The sequence below is a fragment of the Aythya ferina genome (genome assembly GCF_964211825.1).
Source record: "Aythya ferina genome assembly, chromosome: 2".
Lineage (NCBI taxonomy): Eukaryota > Metazoa > Chordata > Aves > Anseriformes > Anatidae > Aythya > Aythya ferina.
The window spans coordinates 157470694-157497674 of record NC_140297.1 but is presented as its reverse complement, the minus strand read 5'-3'; the positions used below and the strand labels follow the sequence as shown (position 1 = coordinate 157497674).

Sequence of the window (26981 nt, the reverse complement as noted above, 5' to 3'; positions counted from 1 at the left end):
TTTCCCCCTGCAGATGTAAGCCCATGATTTCATCTGTAAAAACAGAATTAAGGCATCCCTTTCGGAAACCTACCTGCTCAGAAATGCCTAGCAGCTTGAAACAGGTGCACCTGCACTCACATCGTCCTTTGTGTGTCCTCTGCATGTGATTTGTGCTGCTCCTTGTTCAGGTTGCTGCTGGTCTTTACCTGTGGGTGGTTGTCATCTCCTGGAAGATTACCACTGAGTTGATTTTGAATGGAAAATTAGGATATTATAGCAAGTGGAAATCACCAAGAGGTGAAAGGATCAGAGGAGTGATGAGGGAGATCAGAGAGATGTAGAATACCCTAAGATCAGGCTCAGCTTTCTGAAGGAGCTGTGAGAATGGACATCCATCACGCTTGTAGGATCAGAGAACATCGAGCAATGGAAGCTTCGAGCAAAGAGCTGAATATCCTAGCTCCTGGTAGCCCTGTTCTGAGCAGCTTCTGCTCATGGAAAAAAGATGAAATCAGAGCAAAGGGAAGACACTAAAAAAAACTCTTGTACCAGCAATTCTTCCACTACATGAGCAGAGCTGAAGCCAGACTGCATGGGAGTGGGGCGAGGTGAGGAAAAGTGTAAGAAACGTGTGGGGATGAGAGAAGCTGAATGGAGAGCTATTTAACTGCCTTTAGGAAGCCCACACTGTAATTTAGGTGCCTGTTAGATGAATCTTAAAGACTTCTGAGAGTAGGTCTTGCTGTTTGGGTTCATGCTTCAAATCAACACTCAACAGACTTCACTTTCCCCTCCAAGCTGTGGTTAGTACGTGTTTTAAACGTGGAAAGGAAATACTGAAATCTTTCATCTGTGGATGCTTGTCCACTTTGGGGATTCTGAATTTATGTTGTAGCCCTCACCTGACACTGAAAATATACTCAGACTGTGGAGTCCCTTTTATTTCCTGCCTCTGCAGATGGCTTACACCAACTGCCGTGTGCATTTTGAGGTCTTTTTAAACAATAAAAGCACAAAACCAAGCCTGTTTTGTCTGTGGTTAGGCTACTGCTTCTCTCCCCATCTCACAAGTGAGTTTCCCACTTGCTTTGTGTGCTGAAATTCTAGCGTTTCCCCGATGATCCTGCTTGCTTTCCCCGTGTGCTGCTTGCAGTGCCTGCGAGTTTGAAAGCAGCTCTGCCCACCTCCAGAAGCACTCGTGATATTATCTGACCACAAATTCGCTCTGCCTCTGAGAACGATCTGGAAGGGCACTCGAGCTGGTATGCAATTAGCTGTGCATAACGAAGCAACCACTAGATTAGCTTTGTTTTCTAAACAATCAATCGTGCTTGTAGAGGCTGAACTTCTCATTTCCACATTCTTCGTGCCAGCAACCCTGCGTCTAGCAAATGACTCAAGTGCAATCCCTGCGAATCTCACAAGTGAATTAACGCTGGCCATGAGCTGTTGCCTTCAAATACCCATTTTATGCAGAGAAACTCCTAGAAGAAGCCTGAATAATCCAATAGAAACTACACAATTGTATTTTTTACTCATGAACATTCAGGAAAAGGTGCTTTAGTATGCATAAAGCTGATGCCCTGCATATGCTTTAGGTAATTTTAGGCTACGTGTCTGATAGTAAACTACAGAAGAAATACTTGTAAGAGACTAGATGCTTTTCAATCAGCATTTGCTGACAGAGCACGATCAAACTGAAGGTGACAGGACTGAACCCAGCCCGTGACGTAGATGTACTTTGATTTTTTCCTGCCAAATGTGACCATCAGCTGTGAAATCTGCCCTAATGATGGCACAGGTGCGACAGCAGACCATAAAAGCACCTCAACCACAAGTCTCATCCCATGGAGGTCCGGATGTCTGCTGTGTAGTGGTGTGGAGACTAAAACTCGTGCATCCTATAAGAGGAGAGTGGCCGACAGTTCTTCCCAAATTAGGTAAAAACGCCAAAATCTGACCAGCCTTTGCCAAGTGCTTCATAGCTCTACAAAGTCAAATGGAAGAGGTCTGCATACCTCAAATATTTCCCCTCTAGCAGGTCTTTAAGCATCGCATCCAACTGCCAAGCCTCTTATTATTGCAGTGTGTGTCTGTAAATGTCTTATCTCGCCAGTGCTAACAGGGTTAGAGCTTGGCAAAAGCCACGACTGAAATAGCATTTATTCATAGTTAAAAATCAAAATATGTTGGTAGCAAGCTGCTCTCACACGCGGCCCCCAGCTTTCTGCAGGGCTGCTCGTGAACCAGCTGTCTAAATCCTGTGACTTGCAGGGAATTTGTCTAAAACAGATGGTTTGTAAATGCTTCATATTGGTCAAAATGTTGCCTGTGCACGAGCTCCTAGAAAGTGTAAGTCTTAAGTGTTGTATTTCACATACAATTTTGCTTAAAATTGAATATTAAAATACTTCTGGTGGAGGTTCTTACAGCGTTCCTGGAGATGTGGTCTGAAATCAGTGTGGTCATACAACCCTTCTAAGCACTGATTAATCCATTTTATGGGCAGGACAGCATTCATCTGGAATTCCTGAGACTTAGTAATTTTATTAATTATTGTTGCTAAGAAGCGACTCTGAATTTTGGTCCTTTATCTTATGTCCTACTTAAAACATACCGGCTACGCATCACTGCTCGGACAGATAAAATGTTTATTTAAATTGTTCAGAAACTCAATGGAATAGTTGCCCTTTGTGGCGGTGAACATAAACACGGCTGGTGTTCGGGATGGTCTGAAGGAGCAGAGCAGGAATCTGCTCAAGTGATGTAGCTGCAATTTTGGTGGAGTGTGCAACCTCAAAACTTGGTTCTGCTCACTGGTGTTCCAAAGGGGAGATGCTGAAGGTGTAAGAGATACAAATTTGTTAAAATCCCTTTATTCTTGTCTTTCAGTGCAAGAGCAGTCAGCTTTGTTTCACATGGGGCAGGTAAAACGATCTAGGAGCCCTTGATGAGAGGAACCTACGCAAACATTTGGGGGTGAGGACGAGGCAGAAGGGAAGGCGTTATTTATTCACACTGCTGAGAGGCAGGCTGTTTCTGGCAGTCGTGCTGAATCGGTGCTGGCTCAAACTGCAGGTTCCAGGTATGATTTAAGCAGTTCCTGCTGAATTACCAGGCTGTCACAGTGAAAATGTACCAGTTTGGGCTGTGAGTTCACTGGAAAAAGGCAAAATGATAATATGCAGTGCGAGGTGACATGAGCAGTTATATTTAGGTGTTTACAACCTCTTCGGAGGATCTGAAATGTGAGAAACTCTTCCGAGTTGTTTTGCTTTTCCTCCCAGGGAGTAATTATTTCCTCAGCTTTAGGAAAACGTAGCCAGAGCGTAACTTCTCCATCTTGGTTGGAGAAAATTCTGTGGATGCTTTCAGAAGCTCAACTTTAACAGAGCTTTCTGAGCCTGACTGAGGATAATGCATTTAGGGACTGCTAATTGGAGATGATTCCAATGAATTAGACTTTGCAGATGTTAACGATATGCTAGGGGAAGTCAACTTAAGAAGATCTATGCTCTGTTCTTTTTTGTCTTGATCTGCTGAATAGCTTCTGTAATTGTCTGATACATCTTCTGGCACTGTTTGGGCTTCTGAAGCGTTTACAGCCTGAAGAAACCAGTTGGTACAGCCTGCGAGTTTTCAGAGCACCGAGGGTAATTAGCTCAAATGCCAGCGCACGAAAATAAAGGAAGTCTTGTGCCCTTCACCGTAGGTGCAGTAACATCTGCAGGGAATATCTGGCATTGCCAGTCTGGCTTGACTGTGTCTGATGGATGAATATTCACACAAAACACCGATCTCAGCCTCTTGCAGAAAGCATTGCTCATTCTGGGGAGTAATTTGCCAATGGTTGTGCTGATAGAATTCATTTCCCACACCGCCCTGGTCAAAGACCTTGGGAGAAAATGCTGCTGGCAACGATGCCCTGATAGGTAGGATTGCACTCGCAGCACCAGCCGTGCGGGGTTGGACACCTTCCTTCTGCAGGAAGGTGAGGTTGCCCCAGTTAATCCACTTAGAGACATAGCGAGATGTTCCCTGACGATAGCCTTACGGGTGTTTTCCTCCACGGCCCTGCCTCGTTGAGACAGAGGGGGATGAATCAGCTCTGGATGGGAGATAACTCTCGTGTTCGACGTGGTTTAAGACTTGAGGATCGTTCTGCTTGAGCTGGACCATACTTACCAAGGTTTGCCTGGGCTTAGCTGACCAAATCAATGCTTTTCCTTCATTAACGTTTTCATTTTCACTGCAGCATCACTCCATATTTGATGGCGTGATCTCCATCCCAATGAGTTTCTGATGAGCAGATTGTTATTTTTCACCTCTGAATGCACTCAGGGCTTGCTGTCTTGCCCTTAACCCTCATCTAATTTTGAGGGTAGATCCTGCGACTTGGAGATCCAAGATTAGGGCACATTTTTCTGTGAAACTACTTCAAATCTGCCTTACTGGCATCACAAATCCCAGCTGTTTTTCACCACTTAGGAAGGTTTCTCAGTTGTTATTTGTGCCCATGCCTCCTTAGCAGTGTACTTGTTTAATACATCGCTGTTAATACACTTCAGGCTAACAGGAGCACACACAAAGTGTTTTTTTTGGGGTTTGTTTGTTTGTTTGCTCTCAGTGGTAAAGCCAGGAGGAGGTTTAATCAGATAATGGTCCCTCCCCTGTTGAAGAAAATGAAGTATTTCCTAGTAAAAACAGCAGCAGCAGTGATTTAACAATGTAATCTGATCTAATATTAGCAACGGGCTGTGCCTTCAGGGAGCAGTATAATAGCCAATCCACCCAATAAAGTCTGTCTCGCCTTCAATTCGGGATCCTTTTTGAAAAGACGGCTCCCCGAATTGGTTCAGCAACGTCACAAAAAAGCCGGGCTTCCCTCCGTTTTGTAGATTTAGTACCAGCAGGGCTGGAGGTGGGCACTCACTTAGCTCAGGTTTTAATAATTCCTGGTGTTTTGTGTGCATCCCAAGGCAAGGGTGCAATAATTAATCCCGAACCCTTTCGAGGGGAAGCCGTGCACACTTCTGCTCGTATTTCATCTGCGTTTCTTGGGGGAGTCGGGGATGTCAGAGTACGGCCTCAGCACTGGGAGAGCTGCCAGAACCCTCTGCTTCCCCTAGATAAGTGTATTTTCCACAAGTTATGGCCTTTTTCCTTTCCTTTTCTTTCTCCTTTTCTCCTTTTTTCCTTTTCTTTTTTTCCTTTCCTTTTTTCCTTTCCTTTTTTCCTTTCCTTTTTTCCTTTCCTTTTTTCCTTTCCTTTTTTCCTTTCCTTTTTTCCTTTCCTTTTTTCCTTTCCTTTTTTCCTTTCCTTTTTTCCTTTCCTTTTTTTCCTTTCCTTTTTTTCCTTTTCTTTTTTTGTTTTCCCCTTTCCTTTCCCCTTTCCTTTCCCCTTTTTCCTTCCCTTAGTAGTGTTGCTCAGGCACGATCCCCTGGTAAAACAAGCCGCTTTACGCCGTGTGGACTCGATGCCTCTGCTTAGCTGCCTGCTGGATTAAACATTAGGACGTGTCACACGCGGCTCTTTATTGCACCCAGTTAGCCTTAACCTTTTTCCTTTGGCAGCCTCTTTGCTCTTCGGAACAGGTTGGTCCTGTTCAATGTCAAATCCGAGGTTGCCTTTGGGTGGCAGGAGGAGCGGTGCTCGCATACGGGGCTGTGAAGTAACATGTGGTGCAACTGCATTAAAAAAAAAAAACAAATCGGGGAACGAGCCCAGCCTCCCTCTTCTCTTAGGGTTAGCGCAGTTCTGTTTTTAGAAAGCAGCGCCTGAAAACCCTTCTGTGTTTGCATTTGACTAGGTGAGGAGCCCTAATGGGAATTTAATCAGCTACGGGGCTGTAATTGCTGCCTTTTTGAACCGAAGGCCTCGTGACTCGGGTACACGCTGGTGCTTCTAGAAAGGTGCAGGATTTTTGCTTGTAACCGTTTGCGAAGGAGCAGCGCAGGACGATGGGAGGATCCAGCCCCCTTGCACAACTCCAGCAGAGCTCTTGAGTGCGTTTGTCCAGCAGGGTCAGAAATCCAGGTATGTTTTCAAGCTGCTTTTCACCCTCCTACCGCGGCCGAGCGCTCGAGCCTTGGCATGGGCCAAAGAAACTTCCCCTGTGGCCAGTTCTGTTACTATAAACAGCTGCTAATAATGAGCAATAGAGCCACAAAACACCCGGGCAGAAAATAGCTGCCTGTTGGCTAAGCAAGTGCCTTTCTGCCTCGCATCTCTCAAGTGCTGCGAGGCAGAATAAATGCTGCCACTGGCGGCTGAAGGATCCTCCTTCCGAGGAAGAGGAGCGTGGAGCTGAGCAGGTGAGTCTGCTTTTTGACCTTGCAGCCTCAGGGAGCTGCTGACGGCTTCTTTGCTCCTCGGGAGCTGCAATTTCCCACTGGGTTTGGGTATTTTTTACCCAAAATGTTACTTCTAGCTGCTCCCATCCCCTGAAATGTTGGTGTGGAGCCACGCAGCCAGGTAAAACCAACCTGGCTTTAAGGATACGCTGATCTCTCTGGCTGGGCTTTGCTCAGGTTGGTTTTTAACCTAGATCAGCTTCATAAATGCTCGTGGCGTTGTGCAGGAAGGGGTGGGAGTAAGGAAGAAAAGGAAGAACAGAGTGCTGCTTTTAGAGGAAGTACTTGTTTATGCTAACCCAAAGTGATTGAGAAACCTATAGCATAAGCAGTGTGAGAGGCTGGCTGTGTATTTTATGTTACACCTTTGCAAGCAGCAGGTTGTAAAGCCAAAATTGCCTTGCTAGTGAAGCTGGCTGGCCTAAAGAACGGATTGCTGATAAATTTGAAGCTGTTCGTGCTGTGGGGAGGTCGCTTCCAGCTGCTGCTACCCCAGGGGTGGCTACCAGGCCTGTGGCAGATCTGCAGAAGACAGGGACGGTGAAGGAGCCACCTGTTTCGGTACAAAATCATCTGGATTCATTTCCTGGAACCGTTTTTGGTGTTTTGAGAAGGGACAAATCCATGTGAGGTGTCATATCCGTGGCTGCAGAAGGATGAGGGATGAGGGACAGCTTCGGTAGCTGCTTTTTCACAGCACCACACTATTGCTCTGCTGGTGTTTGAGGGGACTGGAGCTCCAAATGCCAGCAATTTCCTTGGACAAACGCCATTCTCCTCTTTCAAAAGGCACGGGCCCAAACAATGCATCATCCTGCAAGGCCGTCAAACGCCGCAGCAGAACCCAGCCTCCTTTTTGCATTTAATCCCAGAAGGAATAACAAATGATGTTTGTCTCCAGCGCAGAGGTGGAAGTGTTCAGCCAAACGTTTATTTAGTCTGAGAAAAAGCCAGATGCACTCCGAATGCCTTTCTTTCCCATGCTAACATCAAAGCTGCACTTCAACCACTCGAGATAACTTTTCAAGGGATGGCCAGGTTACTAGAAACTCGAGCATAAACCAAGTTGACAAGTACATGGGGTGACTGGGCAATTAGAGGCTTGCTACCCTAATGTAATTCCCAAGCTGAATAGTGTGGCTAGCAGCGCGTGTGGCCGTGGGGTGTGCTCCTTGAAGAACTGAAGGAGGGTAACGTGCAAGATCCTGGAAGGAAGGCAGGCTTCTCGTGTTAGACTGGCAGCTCCTGGACTCTTTTTTGAGTCAAACAATTGGGTATTTTGTGAAATATGCTCGCTTGTTTTTTTGTTGTTCGTGATTTTTAACTGTTTTCCCTGTGAAATTAGTGAAGAACGAGGGAAAGGCAGGGGCGTTGGTATGCAAGGATGGCTCAAGGCATCTCCATCCTTTGTTCCAGCATCAAGAAGATGAAACTTCACAAACTGCAGAGTCTTTGAGACAGGACAAGTGCTACATCACTCGAAAACAAGGCCCGGGTGGCAAAGAGAGTGCGTGCGATCACCTGAAGTGTGCTGCGTGCATCGTAGCTTCATTAAGGTCGCAGGCTCTGGCACTGGCTCAGAATATCCCCTTGCTCGTCGAACAGTACATTCCTACTCCTTGTGAGCCAGAGCTATCTGGGAACATGTATTAAAAATAGTTCAGTCTTAAAAGATTGGGGCGGGACCGCTGCTAACCCCCCTTTATGCTCTATTTTGGGACCGCTGGGTGTAGTGCCCATCACCTGATCTCCAGACCATGGTGTCAGGGATGTGAAAACACTGCTGCTCGACCTCGGAGCCCTCACCAAGGCTGGGAAATGTGAGAGAAGTCGTTTGACTCATGCCTGGATGGGAGAGAGCACAGATTTATCAGATTAGAAGAGAGCTGAGCAGCTTTTGTAAACTTTTGCTCGCAGGTTAGTCCTCTGAGTTGCCTTTGAGGTGTCAGCCTCCCCTTTTTTGTTTGTACCATGTGCAGCGGGGCCAGAGGTCAAAGTAAAAGCCTGCAGGCAGGTTGGAGAAGAGCTGGTGTCATCAAATCTCCTCCAATATACGTTTTACAAGCGTGCATATTTCTGCACAGAAGCTCCCGCTCGTACCCCGCCTCCGTACAGTGCCCGACGTTAACCCCTTTGTCAGGCCGAGACGCTTTGTTCTACTTTCTCATTCTTTGTGAGTCATCAAAACGCCTCTTAAAGCGTTGGGGAAAGTACACTGAGAGTGCGTGGCAGATGGGGTACGCGGTCTCGTCCTCCTAAGGCACATTTTGAAGTGAGTTTGGGTGCTGCGTGGCCTGATGTTCCTGCCCTGCTTGAGTGATAGGTAGAAGGTAAGCCTAATTCATCACTTGGCTTTATTTTTAACCTTTTTCTAATTTATTTTTAGAAAGGAAAACAGCACAGGCCTGTTTCTTTCCCTATAAAATGAAGCCTTTGAACCTCAGGAGGAAAAGGAGTTTGCTGTATTACAAGTTCCCATTGATATTCAAAACTACAATCTAAACTATGCTGTCAATTAAATTTTGGCTTTACTGGCTGACAAAGGTGAAAACAAAACAATATTTGTGCTAGATGCATCCATGGCAGTGTGCCCTCTTTGCTGTTTTAATCCAGCTCCTCTTTACATGCCATTTAATTTGGATGCGGAGCCCTTTGCTACGTAAAAGCTTCCGTAATATTTCCTTCCAGCAGGTAAATGAATTTGCCTGCCCTTTTTGATAAGAACGCCGCCGTTCAAACCTGCCAAATGCAAAACAAGCTTGGGAAAAGAATCAGCCTGTAAGATGAGCCTGAACACAGCCTCCAGGGCTTACCAACGGACTGGAAGACCTTCCCGAGAGGCTCTTGCCCTCCAGCTCGTGTGCTAGACGTGTGCTTGGAGCCAGATGAAAGTGCCACTCCCCACAAAATTGGCACAATGGGCCAGCAATTCGCTGCTGCTGGAGATAAAACCCGCACGTTGTGCCTCCCCCTGTCGCACTTGAAGACTGCAACCGCTTTTTCTGGCGTGTTTAAAATCTCCTGCTCTTTTTATCCGGGTCAATTACAGCTTCAAAGTCTGCCTCCATCCATCATCCGTTGTTCCTGTCTCTTAAATTATCCGACTGCTCCCCGGCTTCGAGCAGAACTTCTCCAGCCCTCCCTGAAGAGCCGAAATCTCACATCTCCTCTTTTGTCCTCCCTCTTTTCCCATCCTGGTGACAAATCCTCCCAGCCTGCTGCCAGCCTGCTTGCGTATTCAGGCAGCCCCAGTGCATCATAAAATGCTCTTCCTGCCTTGAAACTACCTTATAAAAGAGGTGTTTGGGGGAAACTGAGTCAAATCCCTCCCAGACAGTGACACGAGGAGACATTGAGCCTAAGGCTTTAAAGCCTCGTAGTACAGGAGCCTTATCAGTCACCTCAGCCTGTAATACGACGTGCTCGTTCGGAGAGATTTCCAAGTAGTAAGAGCTGATACGTAAACTTATTAAATTCTGCTGAATGCAGTTTTGCCTGCCTGCCAGCAATTAAACGTTTTATTACTGTAATTAAAATAATCGCTTCTACCCTGCAACCTGTGCTCTCTAGGTTTTATTCACCCGGGCCTTCTGTTACGATAAGCGTACGTGTTCTGTGCTCGTGTTTTGGTGGCGGAGCTGTTTGGGGTGTTGTTGGTGGTGTTTTTATTACACGGTGCTTAATTTCATATTTCTGATAAACTAATCGCTGTTTGAGGAGCGAGTCTGAAACCTCAGACACTAGAGCAAGGTAAGAGACTGCCATCCCTTTCCTTCCTGCTGCGAGCTCAACACACTGCTAATTAGTGGGCAAATGAGCTCTGCCACACGCAGAACGTGGCAAATCCAAACACTGATGGGAGGAAAATGCTTTATGGAAACAGCTTACGAAGAACTTGGAACAAGTTCCTGTGTTTGTCGTGATTCGGCGACCCTGGGCACTGCAGCTCAGCTCCTCCTTTTCGTACCGAATGGGTGAAGAAATGCTTTCTTGAGCCCTTCTTGTTGTGAAGGATTTATTACTTATAGATTAAAACTTTGGAACTTGAAACTTAAGTAAAATAGCGCACAACCCCTAGTTATTTTAACTTTCCTTGCATGATTTGACTAGCTCAGAAGGAAATGATGGGAGTAAGTTGTTACCAAGGTGGCCGAAACTGAAACTTCAAGTCATTTGGGGAAGTCTGGGAGGAGAAAAAAACCCAGACCAAAAAAAAAGGATGCTTTTGGCTGGAAGAAGAGAAGCACTCAGGACGTTCCCTTGCTGCACATGTAGAGCAGGGTGTTGGGGTCACGTGGAAGCAGAGTTGCTGACGTGCTGCTTTAAACCCCAGACGTGTCATCTCTTTCTTAGGACTGACTTGTAGGTTTGGTGCCTAATGGTCTGATTTACCCTAGAGCCCACAAAGAGGTTTTGTAGGCGCAGCCAAAAGGGCTGGAGACTTGTTGGGGTCTGGCAGCGTGGGACCATACCCCTCGAGGGTTTGTCCTGGGATAAGACTCCTTCTAAAATGCTTTTTCATCCTCCTGAGTGAATATTTGGTTGACGTGGGACTGTATTTATGGCTGCTTTGACTTCGTCTGCGGCACAGAGGAAGGGGAAGGACAGGAGAAGCCCGTCTTACCTGGCAGGGATAGATTTCACAAATAATGTACAGTGCACCAGCAATGTGTATTGCACCATTATCTCATTAAATTCACAAGCCTCGTAGGATATGAGACTAAAACACTCAGGTGTGTGCAGAAAGTGGAGATGGATGCCCATGCCATATAGATCTCGTTAAAACTTCAAATATTTTAATGCCAGTCTTCAGAATTACGTGCCTGATAGCTTCTTTCTGCTTGTGTTTGCACGGTGATGAACCCCTCTGCCAAGCTATGTACTCGATTTGCTAGTGCTAGGGAAGCTCGGAGGAGCTGTGGGCTCTCAGATGTTCCTGCAGAAGTAGCTGGCAACTTCCAAAAGTCCAACCTGGGCTGTCGGTGAGTAAATGGCAGGCGATGAATCACCTTCCTGGCATAGTGCTGGAATATCCCACGCTGTTTTGGGGATAGAACCTGCCTCACATTTCCCAGAATCTGTTAGCCTGGTGCTGGCTATGCTCAGGGTCTCAGGCACTGCTGTGTATTCTTCGGTGGCTTCGTCTAGGATGAATTCAGGAGCTCAGATAAGCATCGGTTAACGGGAGGAGCTGCCTTTCACTGGCAAGTCCAGGGGTAGGAGGGATCGTGGAATAAAAGACCCTACAGGAGGCAGGGACAATGGAAAGCATTAAGCAGGAAATAGGGTATATGGTTAAAGGGGGGGGGCACACAATATCCTGAAAAAAAAAATGCTATTGAAATTTTTAAATGCCTGCTTCTTGTTGCAGATTAATCAGCCGCTCGATGGGGATTAACAGTGGAGCACCTCTTTGTGTCGCCTTTCCACCTCTCTGTAGCAAGAAGAACAACTTCAGCACTTCTTCAATAATAATTATGAAACTGGTATTAACTGAATGGCAATTATGGATTTTTAACTCTAACTCTCAGTAAACCAGCAAGCCATATGTTGAAATTCCTACCAAATAGCTTTTCGTCCTTGATGTCTCGTACCTGTACAAGAAGTTGCAAGATTCCTGTTTGTACAAGAGGAATATAAGCGTTTACTTGCCTGAGGAACAGAAGCTGAACGAGAAGACACCCTGACTTGTTTGTGGAGTTATGGTAGTATTATTTATATAGATATAACAAAGAGATATATATATATATATATTTTTATGGTAATGAAAATGGCTCCCCAGAATGCTGACTCGGAATCTATGCAAGTTCAAGACCTACCTGTGGCCCAGCTTCAGAAAGCAGAAACCAAGGAGAACGAAAGCAGAGAGGAGACCATTAGCGAAGGGTCCATAGACCGGATCCCCATCCGCCTGTGGGTGATGCACGGCGCGGTCATGTTTGGCAGGGAATTTTGTTACGCCATGGAGACGGCTTTGGTAACGCCGGTGTTGTTACAGATCGGTGAGTCTCGCTTCTCTTCATCAAAACTTTACGCCTAAATTTTCATTGATGTCAGAGGAAAAGGGGAGTGGGAGCCGATAACTTCAAAATGCAGATGGTAAAAAAAAATGGGTTACGTGTTTTTTTTAATTCTTAATTGTGTGACTGTTTAAGTGGGGAGGATTTCTGTCTGCATTCACCTTGTCTACTATTGCTTTGCTCCATTTAACCCGGTGTAAGTTTTGAGTTCACATTTAAAACCACCAATCTCCAAAGCTTCTAAAATTCTGTGTTAAAAGGTAGGTATCCTTCACACCAGAAACTTCAGGCTATGAAGGACTGCAGTGAAGCTTTTTCATTTATGAAGAAATGCTTCAGGTTACAGTACTTCAGAACAACTAGATGTTTAATTTAGCTTTTCCAGCTCTTAATGCAATGTGACATTCATTTCAAACCACTAGTGAGTGTTGCGTTATATGGTTAATGTGCTTGGTTTATGATTGAATACACAAATGCTCTGGATAAACCCTGATACAAATAGCTCTAGAAAAAAATGAGGGAGAAAGGGGAATTGGAATAGGAGCAGGTTATGGTAAATTTTGTGGTGAGTGCTATAATTAGGTTTCCAATAAACTGCTTGCAGTACTAACGATATCTGGTTTTACCTTATCAAATTCAGAAAATCATGCTCCTCTATCAGATACCTGAAAATATTCCATGAAAGTGAATGGAGACGCTGCAGCGAGCATGGCTCCGCGTGAATAAATCAATATTTTGTGTACACTGTGTAAGCGTGTATGCAACACAGGCGTGTTACCTCTTTGCTAATGTTTGCTTTGGCTTATACAAGCAGTCGTGCCTTACAGCACGCTCGCTTGTGGCCAAACAGCAGCACCCAGCCAAGTCCCTAAATGCCGTGCGATGAACATTTTACAACACTGCTGAAAAAATTCAAGGCTAACCTTTGAAATGAAGCATTCCTATTTCCTTTAATATGACCAAAGTGCATCAGAGATTGAACGTGCGAGCGTGCGGTGGACAAATTCCTTCCTCCTTGAAGCTATAAAATCCTGTTTTCAGATGAAATTACTGCTAGGTTTGCTTTATATTAACAGATGGGTCTATAACAGGTACAAGAGCCACGAGAGACCCTGAGGGGTCATTCCTCCTCTGAGCTTTCCTGAAAATGTTCGTTCTCAGAGCTCATCAGGTGCCCTCTTTGGATATATTATTGACGTAGTTAAAATAGATTATAAAAGTATTATAATGTATTATTGATATACATTATATGTGCTATAAATATGTTCAACTCCTCTGAATAGGAGCTGTCTGCTCAAGCCAACTGGCTGAATAAAACACACGCAAGGTTCATCTAGGAATATTTACAGTGGCTGTAACTTCTTTCAGGATTTAGGGGGTTTTGGATAATGTCAAGATTCAGAGATTCAAAATATTTAAATTGTATTAGGAGCTTAGATTTAGTTACTGTCTACCATGACTACAAAATACTCGCGTCCTGCTCTGCATGGAGAAGACCTCCACTTTTGTAAGTGACCTGTACTTCTTTTTGTTGTTTGTGCTGGCCCTTGGGTGTTTAAATGCATAGCTGGCTGAGCTGCCTTTACCTTCCCAAACGATTAAGGTCAGACAGCATAAACAAACCATCCTCTTAATTACTGATCACTCTCCTGGTTTACAGGTCTTTTGTGAGCTCTTCTGGCAGATCTGTTTCCTCCAGATAATTGAAAAATCTCTCTTCCCTTCCTTCCCTAGCACCAGTGATCACCAGAACATTGGGATTTGGGGGAAGGGAACGGAAGAAAAGAGCTCTAATTTCTAGAAAAGCTGGCAAATGGGGATGCAGTGGTAATGTTGAGTGTAGTATAGATGAGAAGTGGAGGTCGCTGGTTAAATATGAGCATTTGGGGAATTGAAATTCTCGGTGCTCTTGCTCGTGTTCTCTTGGCAGAGCACTAAACATGGCTGGATGCACTGAAGGGTTAAGTTATTCACGGGTGACTTCTCTCCTGGTTTGTAATTACCTCTTACATGCTTCTGTTTACCTTTATCAACCTCAACATCTGTCTGCCTCAATATTTCTGCCTCGGTGAAGGGGACTGCACGGAGCTGTTTTAGTGCTGTAATATTCCCTCTGCTTCTTGTTCTGGCGAAAGCAGCGTTCGGTTCTTTGCTCCCTGAGATCCCTCCGGCTTCAGAAACTTTCCAAGAGGGGGCAGCTGGAGAAGCGTGGTGATGCAAGCAACAAAAAGAAAAGAAAATTTCTCAAAATAAACCGAAAAACCAGAAGCCTTTTGGACGTGCAGGGCAGACTCCTCCTCACAGCCGTACGTTAAATCTGAAGGTTTCTGGTTTGTACTCACGTTCCTCATCTCAAAGAAAATCTTTGCTCCCCGAAACGCTCTGAGATTCTTATCTGATGCCTCGGTTAAAACCTTAGATGTGTTAGCACGGTGCTAGACGCTTTGTGCTTGCAGATATTTGACTTCCCGAGCTGTTTGTGTACCCTAAATCAGAGTGTAGCTACCATCTGGCTGATCCTAACCACCCGGAGACTTCAGGTACTCCCTTGGTGCAGTCCCTTTCCAGTTCAGCCCTGCTTGGGTTATCAGCACGTTTAAATTCCAACAAGTCCTCAATCCCTTACAAAAGAACCAGAGGTGGGAGCTGCTCGACTCGAAGGAGCGAATTCAAAAGCTCTGGAAGTCTCTGAGTGCTGTACGCCTGCCAAAATACGTGCAGATTTGTGACTTTAATCTTTGCCTTTATTGCCGTGCTTAGATAGATGGATGTTACGTTGCCTCTTCAGCAACGCAGCTACAAATTGGTGGCAGTCTTGTCATAAACGGGTTTTAGTAGCTTAGCAACAGGAACAAGACAAATGCATCTCCTTGGGTGTTTTTATTCTAACGTGTTCTTTGATTCCCAGCTATCTGCAGCTCAGGAGTTCAAAATTAAGCAGATAACTTGTTGAGGATAATTTGGAGGACACAGAGCTACGCCTGGTAGGAGAAGTGGCAGGCTGACTCCAGATGAAATGATACTAGGTGGCACTTCTGTAAGTTTTAACCTCTAAAAACCTTCGTTAACCTTTTTTTGGAGGCCCACTGAGGCAGCAGTTCTCCCGACCAGTGTTAAAACATCACAAAAAAGCAAGTGGTGGCTCCTTCAGCACGCTCGGTTTGGTCATTCAGGTCAGCCCAAGGTGGTTTTGGAGGAGCTGGAGGATTTTGTGTTACAATTTAGCATGTTCTCTGCATTAACCCTGACTGACACCAGCTACTGTCGGCTTCCTCTGCCACGTTACCATATTATAAATTCCATAAGAGCACGAGAAGGCTTTGTCTTCTGAAACATCTGTTCTGCAATGCTGTTATCTGTGAGAGGGAATTAAAATCCCTGCTATTAACGAGGGAAGAAAATACAATGTCACTTGGAAACCTGGCTTCTAAGCATTACATCTCCAAATTCATAATGGTTCGGGGAAAATTTGGATGGGATTGGGAAAGGGTTTTGCAAGGGATTTGATGTGAATCAAGGTGAGGAGAAGGTAAGGACGGGTCTGGCATAAAAACTTGGAGAAATCTGTATTTTGGGGCTTGGGGTGGCTCCTACCTCCGGGAGGATTTGCCTTGCGACAAGTGAATAGAGGTGATGCAAACACAGAGTGTAAATTTCATATTTAATACGCTGAAAGCTTCGCCAACCCTTTCCTGTTGCTTCAAAGGCTCTTTCCCGTGCTGTTGAGTGTTTTATGAATAGTTAATAGGCAGAGAAGTGACTGTCAGCACCAGAGCTGTTCCTCATTCCCCTGCGTGAATTATTAAGGGGATTACACCAGTGCTTGAGGAAGAAACAATGTGCATTTACATCCAGAAAAACACAAACACGCCTCGCTTACCTTTACAGCACCACTTAAATCTAGGGGTGTTTCTCTGCAAATTAGGTTTGGTTTGCTTTATAATTTCAATAATTTCTCCCATTCTGTGCTCTCACACCAGCAGAAGACTGTCCTTGCTGCTGTCTCACACATGTGGGATAGCTGTCTGGGGCTTTGGGCTGTGGGTTCGCAGCGAAATTTCCTCCTCAGCTCTTATGACTAAGTGCTTTATCAGCCCGAAGCTCAGCAGAGCGTGCTCGGAGGGTCTTGAAACGGAGCTCACGTGGGCTTGCCAGGACGGGAAAAGTGCGTTAAGCAAGAATAGAAATTGCTGATCCTGAGAAATCTCAACGTGGTGGCCGAGAAGTGTCTGGCCTAAGCAGATTTAATACTCCGGGGTGAACTTTTAGCATGAAGTAGCTGGTCTCCCCCTTGAAATTCAGCGTTGATACCTGCCTGAGAAGAATGCGGGTAGGTAAAGAGGAGATTATGGGGACGTATTTAGAAACCAAGCATGAAGTGTTAAAGATAAGTCAGCCCGTAGGTATGGCTCTTCAAAGGAATTAAAGTATCAGTTGCTGACTCAATTCAGTGTGGAAGGGGATAGTCTTCCACGGCTCAGCCTGAGATCAAAGGCAAGCTAAAAACCTTAAAGACCTGGGGGGGGAGAGGGAAACAAAGGGATTGGATGAGCTTTTAGAGGCTGCCTATAATTCAAGGGAAAAAGGGCTGACTGGCTGGAAAAACTCAGCTGGAGGAGCCTCTTCAACATAAAAGCAGCACTGGCTGTTTATTTCAGCTCAGCTCTCCTCTGGCGGAGAATTATTTTAAGGACATAAAGGATATACATTCATACAACTGTCCACGAATCTGTGTCTTCCCATTTCCCTTACCAGGAAGAAACTGTCCGAGTTGCCCTTTGACCCCCCAGGTGAATTTTTTTCTAAATCCCAGCTGCATCTGAGCTCCTGGGCGTAGCTGCATGTGATGCTGAGGATCTGAATTCCGCCTTGGAAGAGTTAACGGCTTGAGAGCTGACCTGGGGGACTGTACCACAGCTGACCTCAGGGCAGGAATTGAATTTACAGTGGCTCCAGAAAACTCAGACCAGTAAAGCCTTAATTGAATACACTTCCCAGCCGTGGTAGTTTTGAGGATAGTGTCTTAAAGATCATGTAAAGCTTGAATTCAGATCTCAAACAGTGAAAAGGAAAACAGCAAATGCTGTGCCTTTGAGGCTGACTGCTCTATAAAACCTCTCACCCATCATTTGTTGGTTATTGACTAATTTTATGCCTGCTAAGGGGTTGTGTAATTCTAATTTTACTGTACTTTAAACCAAAAATCAAGTCAATGAGGCTTTCGTATCACTTTTCTCTGACATAAAACACCTCTTGGCTTGCAATCAGCAGCAGCACGGTTTTTGAACACGTTGTCTCCAGGAGAAGGTTTGGTTAGGGATTCATTTAGTGTGTGAGAAACCATACAGCACATGCAAGAAGCAGATCTGAGAACTGCGGGCAGGTAGAGAAATCACAACGTGCAAGACGAAGCAAATTGCAGGACAACGCACGCTGTCAGCTCTCCTGAGAGGATGGAGATTTAAAAGCAGTTCTCAATTTTGTTGCCATTTCTGTTCTTCAAACCCATTTATCCTGACACTTCAGGCTGTGTGTTGTGGGAAGGGCTCAAGGCCTCCAAAAATGATCACCCCTGACAAAGGGAATGGATATTTCCTTTCCTAAACCTCTCCAGCTCCCAGCAGGTGCAGCAAAGCAGCAGAGATAAGGACCAGCTAACGCCACCACGAAAACCCAGCAGGTTATGGGACTACACTGAAGTGTAAGCAGATTTTTGGGGGTTTAATTAGAAAATATTGGGTGAAATTCAGTTTTCTTTCAGTCTTTTGTCGCTGTGCATCTTACGTTGGGTTGTTTTGGAGTTCTTCCCTGCCACCCATCGTGTTGGTGCAGGTGAGATGTGCGCTGAAATCAAGTGGTTTTACCCTCGCTGCCTCAGCCTTTCCTCTTAGCCTGCCTTCTGCCCACGTTTGCTGTCAGCCAAACTTGCCAAAACCCTCAGCTTTTTGTACTTCTGTCCAAACACGCTCCAGGAGGTGAGGGGAAGCCTCACTTAAATCTCAAATCGAGGGGCTCCCGTTCAACGTGGGTTGTGAAACAGGGCGTGGAAAGGGGAAAGGCTGCGTGCTCCTTAACGAACAGGAGGCTTAATTTTCAAGGAAAGAAAACGAAGGCCACTTTTGAAATGAAAAGAATGTCAGCGGGCCGCTGCCAAATCACAGAACGCTTTCATAAAGCTCGCTGCAAGAGGGTTGTCAGAGCTGCAGCCCCTTAAGCCTCTATTCTGCGCCCGGTCTCCTGTGTGCTTGTTGCAACAGCGTTTCTGCTGCCATGCGCCCTCTGGGACTGCCTTTAAATCGGCCTTTTTTAACCAAACAAGAGTGGAGAAGGGTTCAGATACGCTTCCTGCAGGCCGTTCTGCAAGAAATTGTTGGGGAATTCGGAGCTGCTGATTGTTCGGTGATGAAACTGGAAACGAGTCCGTTTAATTAAACGCGGAAAAAGCAAATCACAGCTTTTGTTTCCGTGGGCTTGGAGAAACACCCGATAGCTCCTGTCCCTCCATAATCATATTCCCTTCTGAAGTCTGAAGGTGAGGTGTTGTAACTGGCTGTGCTGTCACTGTAGCATCTGTCTCACCTGTCCTGGCTCTGGATCCTGCTTTCTGGCAGAGATCCTGCTCTGGATCCTGATTTCTGGCCTCTCTGGCTCGAGTGACAAACCGAGCTGGACCCTTTTCTGCGTGTTCTTGTGTACGGGCTTGTTTGGAAACGTGAATTTCCTCCTTTTATCACTTGTCCTGCCCCGTAAACAATGGGCTTTCAAAAATTCACTCTATCAGAATGGAGCCCAGCACCCCCCCAGCCAGGATAATCGGCAAATTCCAAAAATATCCTGCTGGCTCTAACTGAGCTCTGGGTCTGGAGGTGTTCAATACCTCCTGTAAATGTTATATGAGGTGTTCAGCACCTCCTATAAATGTCGTATCTGGCCACTTCCAGCATTTTTTTTTATGTCTTTGCAGAGTGGAGATCAAGTCCACACACTTCAGAGCTTACATAGCTGGCCAGAAAACTGATGTGAAATTAAATATTTTAAAATCAGCGTTAAATGGGGATGCTCCAGGAGGAACCTAAAGGCAACAAAACTCCCCCGGTACTCGGACAAATGATTTTTTAGGGGCAGGGACGGGTCATTGCGGGATCTGCTGTGTTTTCCTTGCCTGATTTGGGAAGCCAGGCAGCGCAGCTCGCCCAGCCAGGCATTTTCTGGCAGGGAAGAGTCATTACAGGCATACCTGCTGCCTGACATGGGCTGCATCAGGTGACTGCAAAGTGGTTGTTTATCCTGCTCCGCTACTGATCAGACAAACCCCATAACGATGGGCTGCCCCTGCAGCCTCGAAAACATCTCATCTTGTGTTTTGTTCCAAGGTAGGCACACAAATGAAGAGCAGAAGCACTGGGCTCTGCTCCTGCTTTTCCCCCCTTGAGTTATTTTTCCGTGAAACCTGACAAAAACAGGCTTTTGGGGTCAGTTTATCACCTCTGTAGTTGTTCTGTACTATATCTGCCTTTTTAGAAAAAAAAAATATTTAAAGGGTTTAGGGGATCACTTAGGGGATATATTCCTCGTATTATTGCTGCTGAAGAAGTGCGGGGGGAGGCTTTAAAGATATTCGGGGCAGAAGAAAACAAGATGAAATCAGTTAAAAAAGCTGAGGGTGGCTCTTCCTCTGTAATTGAATTAAGAATATTTTAATAATTGATCCCTGCTTCACTTTTGAAAACATGAAATAACCTCAGGGGAGTCCCGAGGACTTCAGGAATGGGCAGGAGGCTGGAAGAACAGCGGCCAGAACACAAAGGTTACACCAGATACCTGCAGTGTTTGGTACCTCTCGTGTTCCCTTGGCTCTAGGGCAGCGACTGAAGGAGCTGCCCGCGTTGCTTGGGGCCCTTACGAGGACCACACGGACATGATCCCAGCTGAAATGCGGAGAGAACCGCCTGGCCAGGTGCTCGGGGGGGTGTCAGGCCAAAAGCCACCTTCCTGAGTCACTTTTCCAAGCGTGTAGCCTAAAAAGCAGGCTGGTTTTCCTCCACGTGCAAAGGCAAGCTGGTTTCTGCTCCCTTACCCTACAGTATTTGGGATGTCCTGGCCACGCTCTTCACCTTACCATGGCTTGATTTTTTATCTTAATCATGCTTCTGCCTCCCATCAGGTTGGGTAAGGGCAGAGCAGAAGGGCAGCCAAGGTTTCCCCTAGACAAAAACCCCATGGGGCAGCTGCTGGGCTGCCCCCACCCCGCTACCAGCAGCCCCGTGGCCGGCAGGTCCCCATTAAGCAATCCAAATCTGGTTGGAAAATTGCCCTTAATCATCAACCAGATTTTTAGGGGGCCGTCCCCGGGTGGCACAGAGCTTTCAGAGTTAACACTTGAGGTTTGGCGCTGCGTGGAGGGGAAAAAATAGGGGTTTTGAACACTGCTTTGGGGTTAGATTTGGTACAGAGGCTACGTAGATGGTCACATCCCAGGGTATTAATGCCTTAATCACGGCAACAAAAGCTCCACTGTGGGTAGCAGAGCACGTAATGAAGGATTTTATGTCGTGCACGTAAATCTGTTGGGTTTGGGGGATTGTGCAGTGCGTTGGAGCTGAAGTGAGCGCCCTCGTTTATAAACTTGCCGATTATTTCTGAGGCAGTGACGGGAAATTATCGAGCCCGGGACAAACTGGGCTGCTGCGTGCCTGCAGGCAGAATAAACATGGTGACGTTGTGGAGCTGGCCTCGGGTGCTCCCACGGGTACATAAGGGATAATTGGGTGCAACCTGCATCTCGCAGGCACTCCGGAGGAAATCCTCAGCTTTTTTCCCCTCGATTTAAACCTCTCGGTTCCATCCCCAGACCTCCCCTTGGCTGGAAGCTGGAAGGCGGCGTTTTTATTGCTGCTGGTTGAGTCCTAAATACTGGTTAATGAGTGACAGAGGACGATGAGTTGACAACAAGTTGCCCAAGAGCCCAAAAAAGATGGCACAGGTAATCTAGGAAACTGCAGTGAATCCGTTCCAGCAGTGGATTTTTGCTATAATAAGAAAATCTACAACAGCAATTGATTCTTGGGTCTTTTGACCGAAGAATTTGAGCATCTCACGTGTTTTGCCTCTCGTTTCTCCTCTTCAGCAGCAGTAGGGGTGGCTTGTGTTGGCACCTGGGTCTGTTGGACTCCCCCAGCTGCCAAAGAAGAGATGGGGAGGGCAGCAGCAGGAGGCTGAGAAGACAGAAAATGGGAAAACCAAGACAGAAACTGGGAAAACGGGATGCTGAAACCCTTGAAGAGGCCTGGCACTTATTCCCTTAATCCTATTCTTCAGAAGTGTCATTTAACCCAACGGGGCTGCTGGTGGCGTGATCCTTTTAATATCCCTGCTAATTCTTTGCTCGTTTATCTCGGGCTAGACCCAGCTTTTCTCTGTAGCCTTGTCCTTACGACACAGAGCAACTAAAGCAGGAACGTGAGTGCATTTCAGGGGCAGGAATCTACTGTAAAAGTGTTTGGACATCGTGGTGAGGAGCGTGGGGGGGTCCCTGCCCTGCGTTCAGGCCCCAGCCACATTTTCTGGTGGCTTTGGAGATCGTTCTCTATATTTTACCCTAGCGTAGCACTTCCTCAAAATACTGTGCCTTTTATATCCTCGTAATATCCCTTCTAATGATTTTTTCTCTCGGTTATCACTCCCTGACTGTTAATAACCCACCCAAACAGCAGCATCGTGCTTTAACCATCGCTCTCACAGCCCGCAGCTGATTCTCCCTTCTCACCTGGCCTCGCTTCGTGTCCCCAGGAGCAACCCCAAACCCTTCGGAGCCAAGGAGAGGGCGGACTTCTTGCAGCTGGGCGATGCTTCGTGCTCCGGAAAAGTATGTTCAGAACGCAGAGCACACGTCCCACTGCCCATAAGATGTACGTAACATGCTGACAGCTCAAAAAAGCTGCAGACTAGGCAGAAAGGCTCGCGTTGGGCAGCCCCAAGAAGAATTTCGGGATGGAAACCTTACCAGGGGGAAGATCTATGCCACGGTTTCGATACCCTTCCTGTTTTACATTCCGCTTATCGCCGCGGGTCATTTCGGAGACCCTGAGCAAACACAAGCTGCCTGACAGCTCGATACAGGCTGGGATCTTGGTGGAGAAAGCAAACAGCAATTAAAAAGCTCGTGGTGGCAGCTTTTTTCTGAGCTCTTCCACCTGCATGTGGAAGTTGAAGCGAGCCCTGTGGCCGCACACACTGCCCACTGTAATTTTGCTCTGCTGGCAGCTCGCTGAGGGCACAAGACACTGAGACATCAGGAAGGCAAACCAGGGGCTCTCCCTTCTCATACAACATCAGGCTGTGATCGCAAGGAGCTCTTAAAAGCAATTCCTTCTTAACAGCTTGTTTCAGTTTCACAGGGGGATCCAAGCTCAGTGTTTGTATTTTAGAGGCTGGGGAGCAGACGTCAGCTTGCCTTTCTGAAATGCTCGCAGCCCTATTCCGAAACCCCTCATCTAGATTCTCCAAAATGCCTGAGTTTGCTCTGTTTTCTCCAAATCTGCCGCGACAAGATGAAGAGCAGATACCGAGGCTCCGACTCTTTCACAGCTTTTTTGACAAGCATTGATCCTGGCTGGCTGCGTGCTTTAAAAACGCAGCCGAAACAGAGTGGCTTGCGGAGGGAATGCATTTCAAACAGATCGATGCACGGTATTTTTAGCAGCACGCCGTGTTTTCCGGGGGGATGAAGCTGCAGCACACAAAGTATTTACGTGCAGGGCCCGACAGCTTCTCGTGGTAGCCCAGAAACTTGGACGGCGTTCGCCTTCGGCGCGTAAACAAGTCTCTAGGTGATGATTTCTGAGGAACGAAACCAGGCGCTCCGCATCCGATTCCCATATCAGATCGTATTGTTAAGCTTATAAAGACCTATTTTTCCCCCAATAGACCTTATCAAAACGAGGTTTTGAATAGAAGGCGCTGCATGGGACTTAATCTTTCTTCCACGGAGCCCGTGACCTCACGCAGCCCTCAGCCCGCTGGTGACACAGTGAGCATTTCCTGTGAACCGCGAGCGGTGCTGGTCCCACTATTGTTGGGCACTTTTTTTTGTGTCTGGGAAAAAACAAACCCTTATTTACTAGAAGCCAGTGTCCTGTTTGTTTGTAGCTGGCTGGGAAATGCCACGTTACGAGGGTCTCAGTGGCTGCCGGCGCTGCTAACAGAAGCTGTTGTTGTGGTTTGCCCTTTTTCTCACTGATTTCTCTCAGACTTCGGAGGCCGACTTGTGACCTGCTCCGGATCCAGTTCACGGCACAAACGCTACCCTTGTTTATCCAATCTGCTTTTTCCCTCCTCGGTGTTTCCTCAGATTATAGCTGTCGGTAAAAAGCTAAATAATAATCCTGAGGTTATTATTCCTCCCCCCTTTCCCCCCCACCACCTCCCCGTGTCGCTCCTTTTCCAAGCTGGCGCACGGGCGAGCTGCTACCTGGCAGGGAGAACGCATCGGTGGAAAATTCCAGGCAAAATACAGGAACAGCATGGCACTGGGAATGGGATGCAGCTGCTTTGGACTTGGAGTCCTCCTGCAAGCCTCTGCTAAAAGCGTTGGCTGCGGGATTCTTCCCTCAGCCATCTGAAATCGGCCCCAGCCCGGTGAGAGCCTGTTCCAGGTGGGTACAGCAGCTGCCAGCAGCTGGGACGTTTTACATTTGGCTGTGGCGAGGCCGTGATGTCGATGTCAAGCCTGCTGGGCCTTGAAATCTCATCCAAACCGGCGTCTGCACAGCTGTGGTGAGCATCAGAGGCTGGATGCTGCCTCCTGGCACGGCACCGCAGCCAAGGGTTATTTAAATCCGTGCTGCGTTGGAATCCCTGCCGCTAGGTGGGGCATCAGGAGGAACTTCTTGGTGTTAAAATGTTCCCTTTATGTCTTCATTTCAGCTCGTCGTCTTGGATGCCTTCTTAACTGGTTTCCAACTTAAAAATATCGTATGAAATGGTCAAGTTGTGTAGGAAGGTATCGCACATACATACACGGAGAAAGGAACCATTAGGATGTGTAATTCCCTTCCTCAGCTGCCCAGTGCCCTTCACGGACACAATTTCTCTGAAGTTTGGTAGAGCTCCTTCTTGTGAGGCTGCAAACTTTCAGAAAACATTCGTATATATATTTATATTTAAATATTTCCACGTCCAGTCCCCATATTTATTTCATTTCTGCTGCCAAATCACGGACACCAACCTAAATACCCTAGCGATGCAAGTAGGCATTGAAGGTACTAAAACCTCTTTTAAGGGAAGTGTTTTGGCTTTGGATTTCTCCTTGTCTGTCTGGAAATTTGTCATTTATATCAAAACTTCCAGCACTAACATAACCCTACTGCTGAAACAGTGATGGTGCTGGAGACGCCGCCAGTAGGATTTGATCTCTAAGGTATGTTTTGAAGTCTCACATCATGGTGAGACTGCTTCAGAAAGCTCTTTCCTGGAGGACCCATGGTGGGAAGAACTCTGTGAGCTCTACAAAGGATGATTTCCCATCACCAGAGTGCAGACATCAGAGGCAACACCTAAATCTATATGGAGAGAAGAGTCTTGAGGAAATCAAGCAAGAGAAAATGGAAAAATGGTCCTGAGAAATCCGTGCACAACCAGTGGGAACTGTTCTCTGTGCAAGTTAGCCCTTTCCTGTTTATTTGGAGGAGCGGGGAAAGCTCCTGCAAGACAGAATTTTCGGAATTCTGCTTGCTTCAGGGCTAATGGTTCTTCTAGGGATTTTTATCACGGCCTCTTCTTCCAAAAATAGACGTCTTGGCTGCTAAAGAGTAGTTCAATAAACAAACCCAAAGCGGTTTGTCTAAAGCAGGATCTCCAAACATTACGTGCTCGGATAAGCGTCCTTTTTTATTTCCCTTCCATAAAAACTACCGTACATCCCTCACTCATTTTGAAATCCTTGAGATCTGCATCTTCTGCGAGCCATTTTCAGTGCAAATATTTGGATTTAGGTTTGTATTTATAACAGATGCTAGGAAGATCACCCTTTTCCAATCAGTGAAGATGAAACCTTCTCAAGAAAGCACTGGAGTCTCTCTCCCCTGACTCACCGAGGCTATGATGAGTCTCCACATTTCGGCACAGAGCAGAGGTTGGGTAAAAGCCCTTTTTTCCTTTTATTTACTGCTCTGTAAAATCAGAATGCAGGCTTTAAGCTGCTTTGGAGTTATTACATGTAAAGTTGACCTCGGAAGTACTGAAGTCAGGGTAACGCTAGCAGTAAAAATCCCTGGGTTTTGATAATCTTGGGCCATTCTTATGCCAGCTGGTGAGTTGTGTGTTGTGTTTTGTTTTTTTTCCACCCTAAAAAAATCACAGCCTGCTCAGCATTTAGCTTTGCGTGCCCTGAGCATCCTGGAGCAGGCGAGGTGCTGGTTAAACACACAGCCCCTGCTTTCAGACCTCAGTTCTGGATCCTGATGGCGAAATCGTGTTTTTATGGTACCTTGTGGGCAAAAAAAAATGGCTTTTTTCCTGTAATATAAGTACCATATCACCAGAATGGTGGGAAAACCTGCTGTACCTAGCGGGGGAAGTCACCAGCATCGTTAGTTGGGATTTGATGGCACTTTAAATAACAGGAGATTAGACTTCCAACCTCGCAGCCTGGGCTATTCCGGAGGGGGATTGGTGTAATCCCGCTGGCAGCAGGTGCCTGAGGATGCAGAACAGAGCACGAGGGGCAGGTCAAAGCCTCCAGCGAAGGTCAGACACCGCTCACACAGCGGCTGCCTCTCAATTATGAATGATTTTCCTTCGGAGGATCGAGACACCAAGCTTGTTGGTCTTGGGCTGCCAGCGATTGATTGTTTTGCTTGCAGTGCATGTCGGAGGGGTTACCTGACCCGTGCTGAGAAGCTCAAACGGGGACAGATGGCAAAAAAAAAACCAAGCACAGCTCTCCTGGTCCAGTCTGCCATCTGCAGGCCATTGGTGAGGTGTAAAGCAGAGCTTTTGGGTTTCCTTCTCCTCCCACACACCTCTCCCTCTCCAAAACTTATTTATAATGTTATTTTTTTTTCCCTAGGTAAATATTACATGGTAAGTCCAGTCTGTTTCCATCCGATGCTCTGAGTAATCCCCTCAGTTCTGGAAAACAAAATAAAAAGCAAGGATATTGGAGACAACCAAGCTTCTTCAGCTGCTCCCTGCATTTTAAGGAATAATTATTTCTCCTTCCATTGTCCATTGATCAATCCCATCATAAACAAACATTTAAAAATTTCCTTAAAAATGGGAAATTTCTCATGACAGCCAAATTCTGCCCATCATCCTCAGCCCATTCAGTCTTTAATAACCCTTTAAGGCAGTGGTCTTAGATGTGCAGTGCTGCTGTGATGTTTGGCTGCTGCTGGGCATTAGAAGCCCTGGTGAGATGGAAACGTGTACGAGATGTACGACCAGCAGCTCGCTTCCAAGCATCCCAAAAATCTTTGCTTTTATCATCCGTGGATGGACCAAGGACGGAGCAAAGTGATCAGGCTTCTACACGGCAAATCTTGGCTGCTGCTCCTTTACAGAGGCACTCCCTGCTAAAATCCCTGACAAAACAATCATCAGGTTCAGCAAAATTCAGCAAAAGTGG

The 26981-nt window shown here is 46.4% G+C and overlaps 1 protein-coding gene and 1 long non-coding RNA gene across 14 annotated transcripts in view; both read left to right on the top strand.

Annotated features, from left to right (window-relative positions):
* Window positions 1-26981, top strand: part of SLC45A4 (solute carrier family 45 member 4) — a 69869-nt gene that overhangs the window by 30750 nt on the left and 12138 nt on the right. For 6 of the 13 annotated variants that reach the window (XM_084509624.1, XM_084509618.1, XM_084509616.1 and 3 more), the window contains 2 exons: window positions 5792-6018; window positions 11707-12337. In XM_084509624.1, coding sequence (XP_084365750.1) covers window positions 12094-12337 — 244 coding nt within the window. In that variant the 5' untranslated portion in view covers window positions 5792-6018; window positions 11707-12093. Of the gene's footprint in view, window positions 1-5791; window positions 6019-6612; window positions 8666-11706; window positions 12338-26981 lie in introns of those variants that run through there. The other 7 variants (XM_084509617.1, XM_084509625.1, XM_084509627.1 and 4 more) reach the window with 3 other exon arrangements.
* LOC311431769 lies at window positions 16656-26949 on the top strand. The gene is made up of 2 exons (XR_014689632.1): window positions 16656-16685; window positions 17111-26949. It is a non-coding gene; the product is annotated as an uncharacterized lncRNA (long non-coding RNA).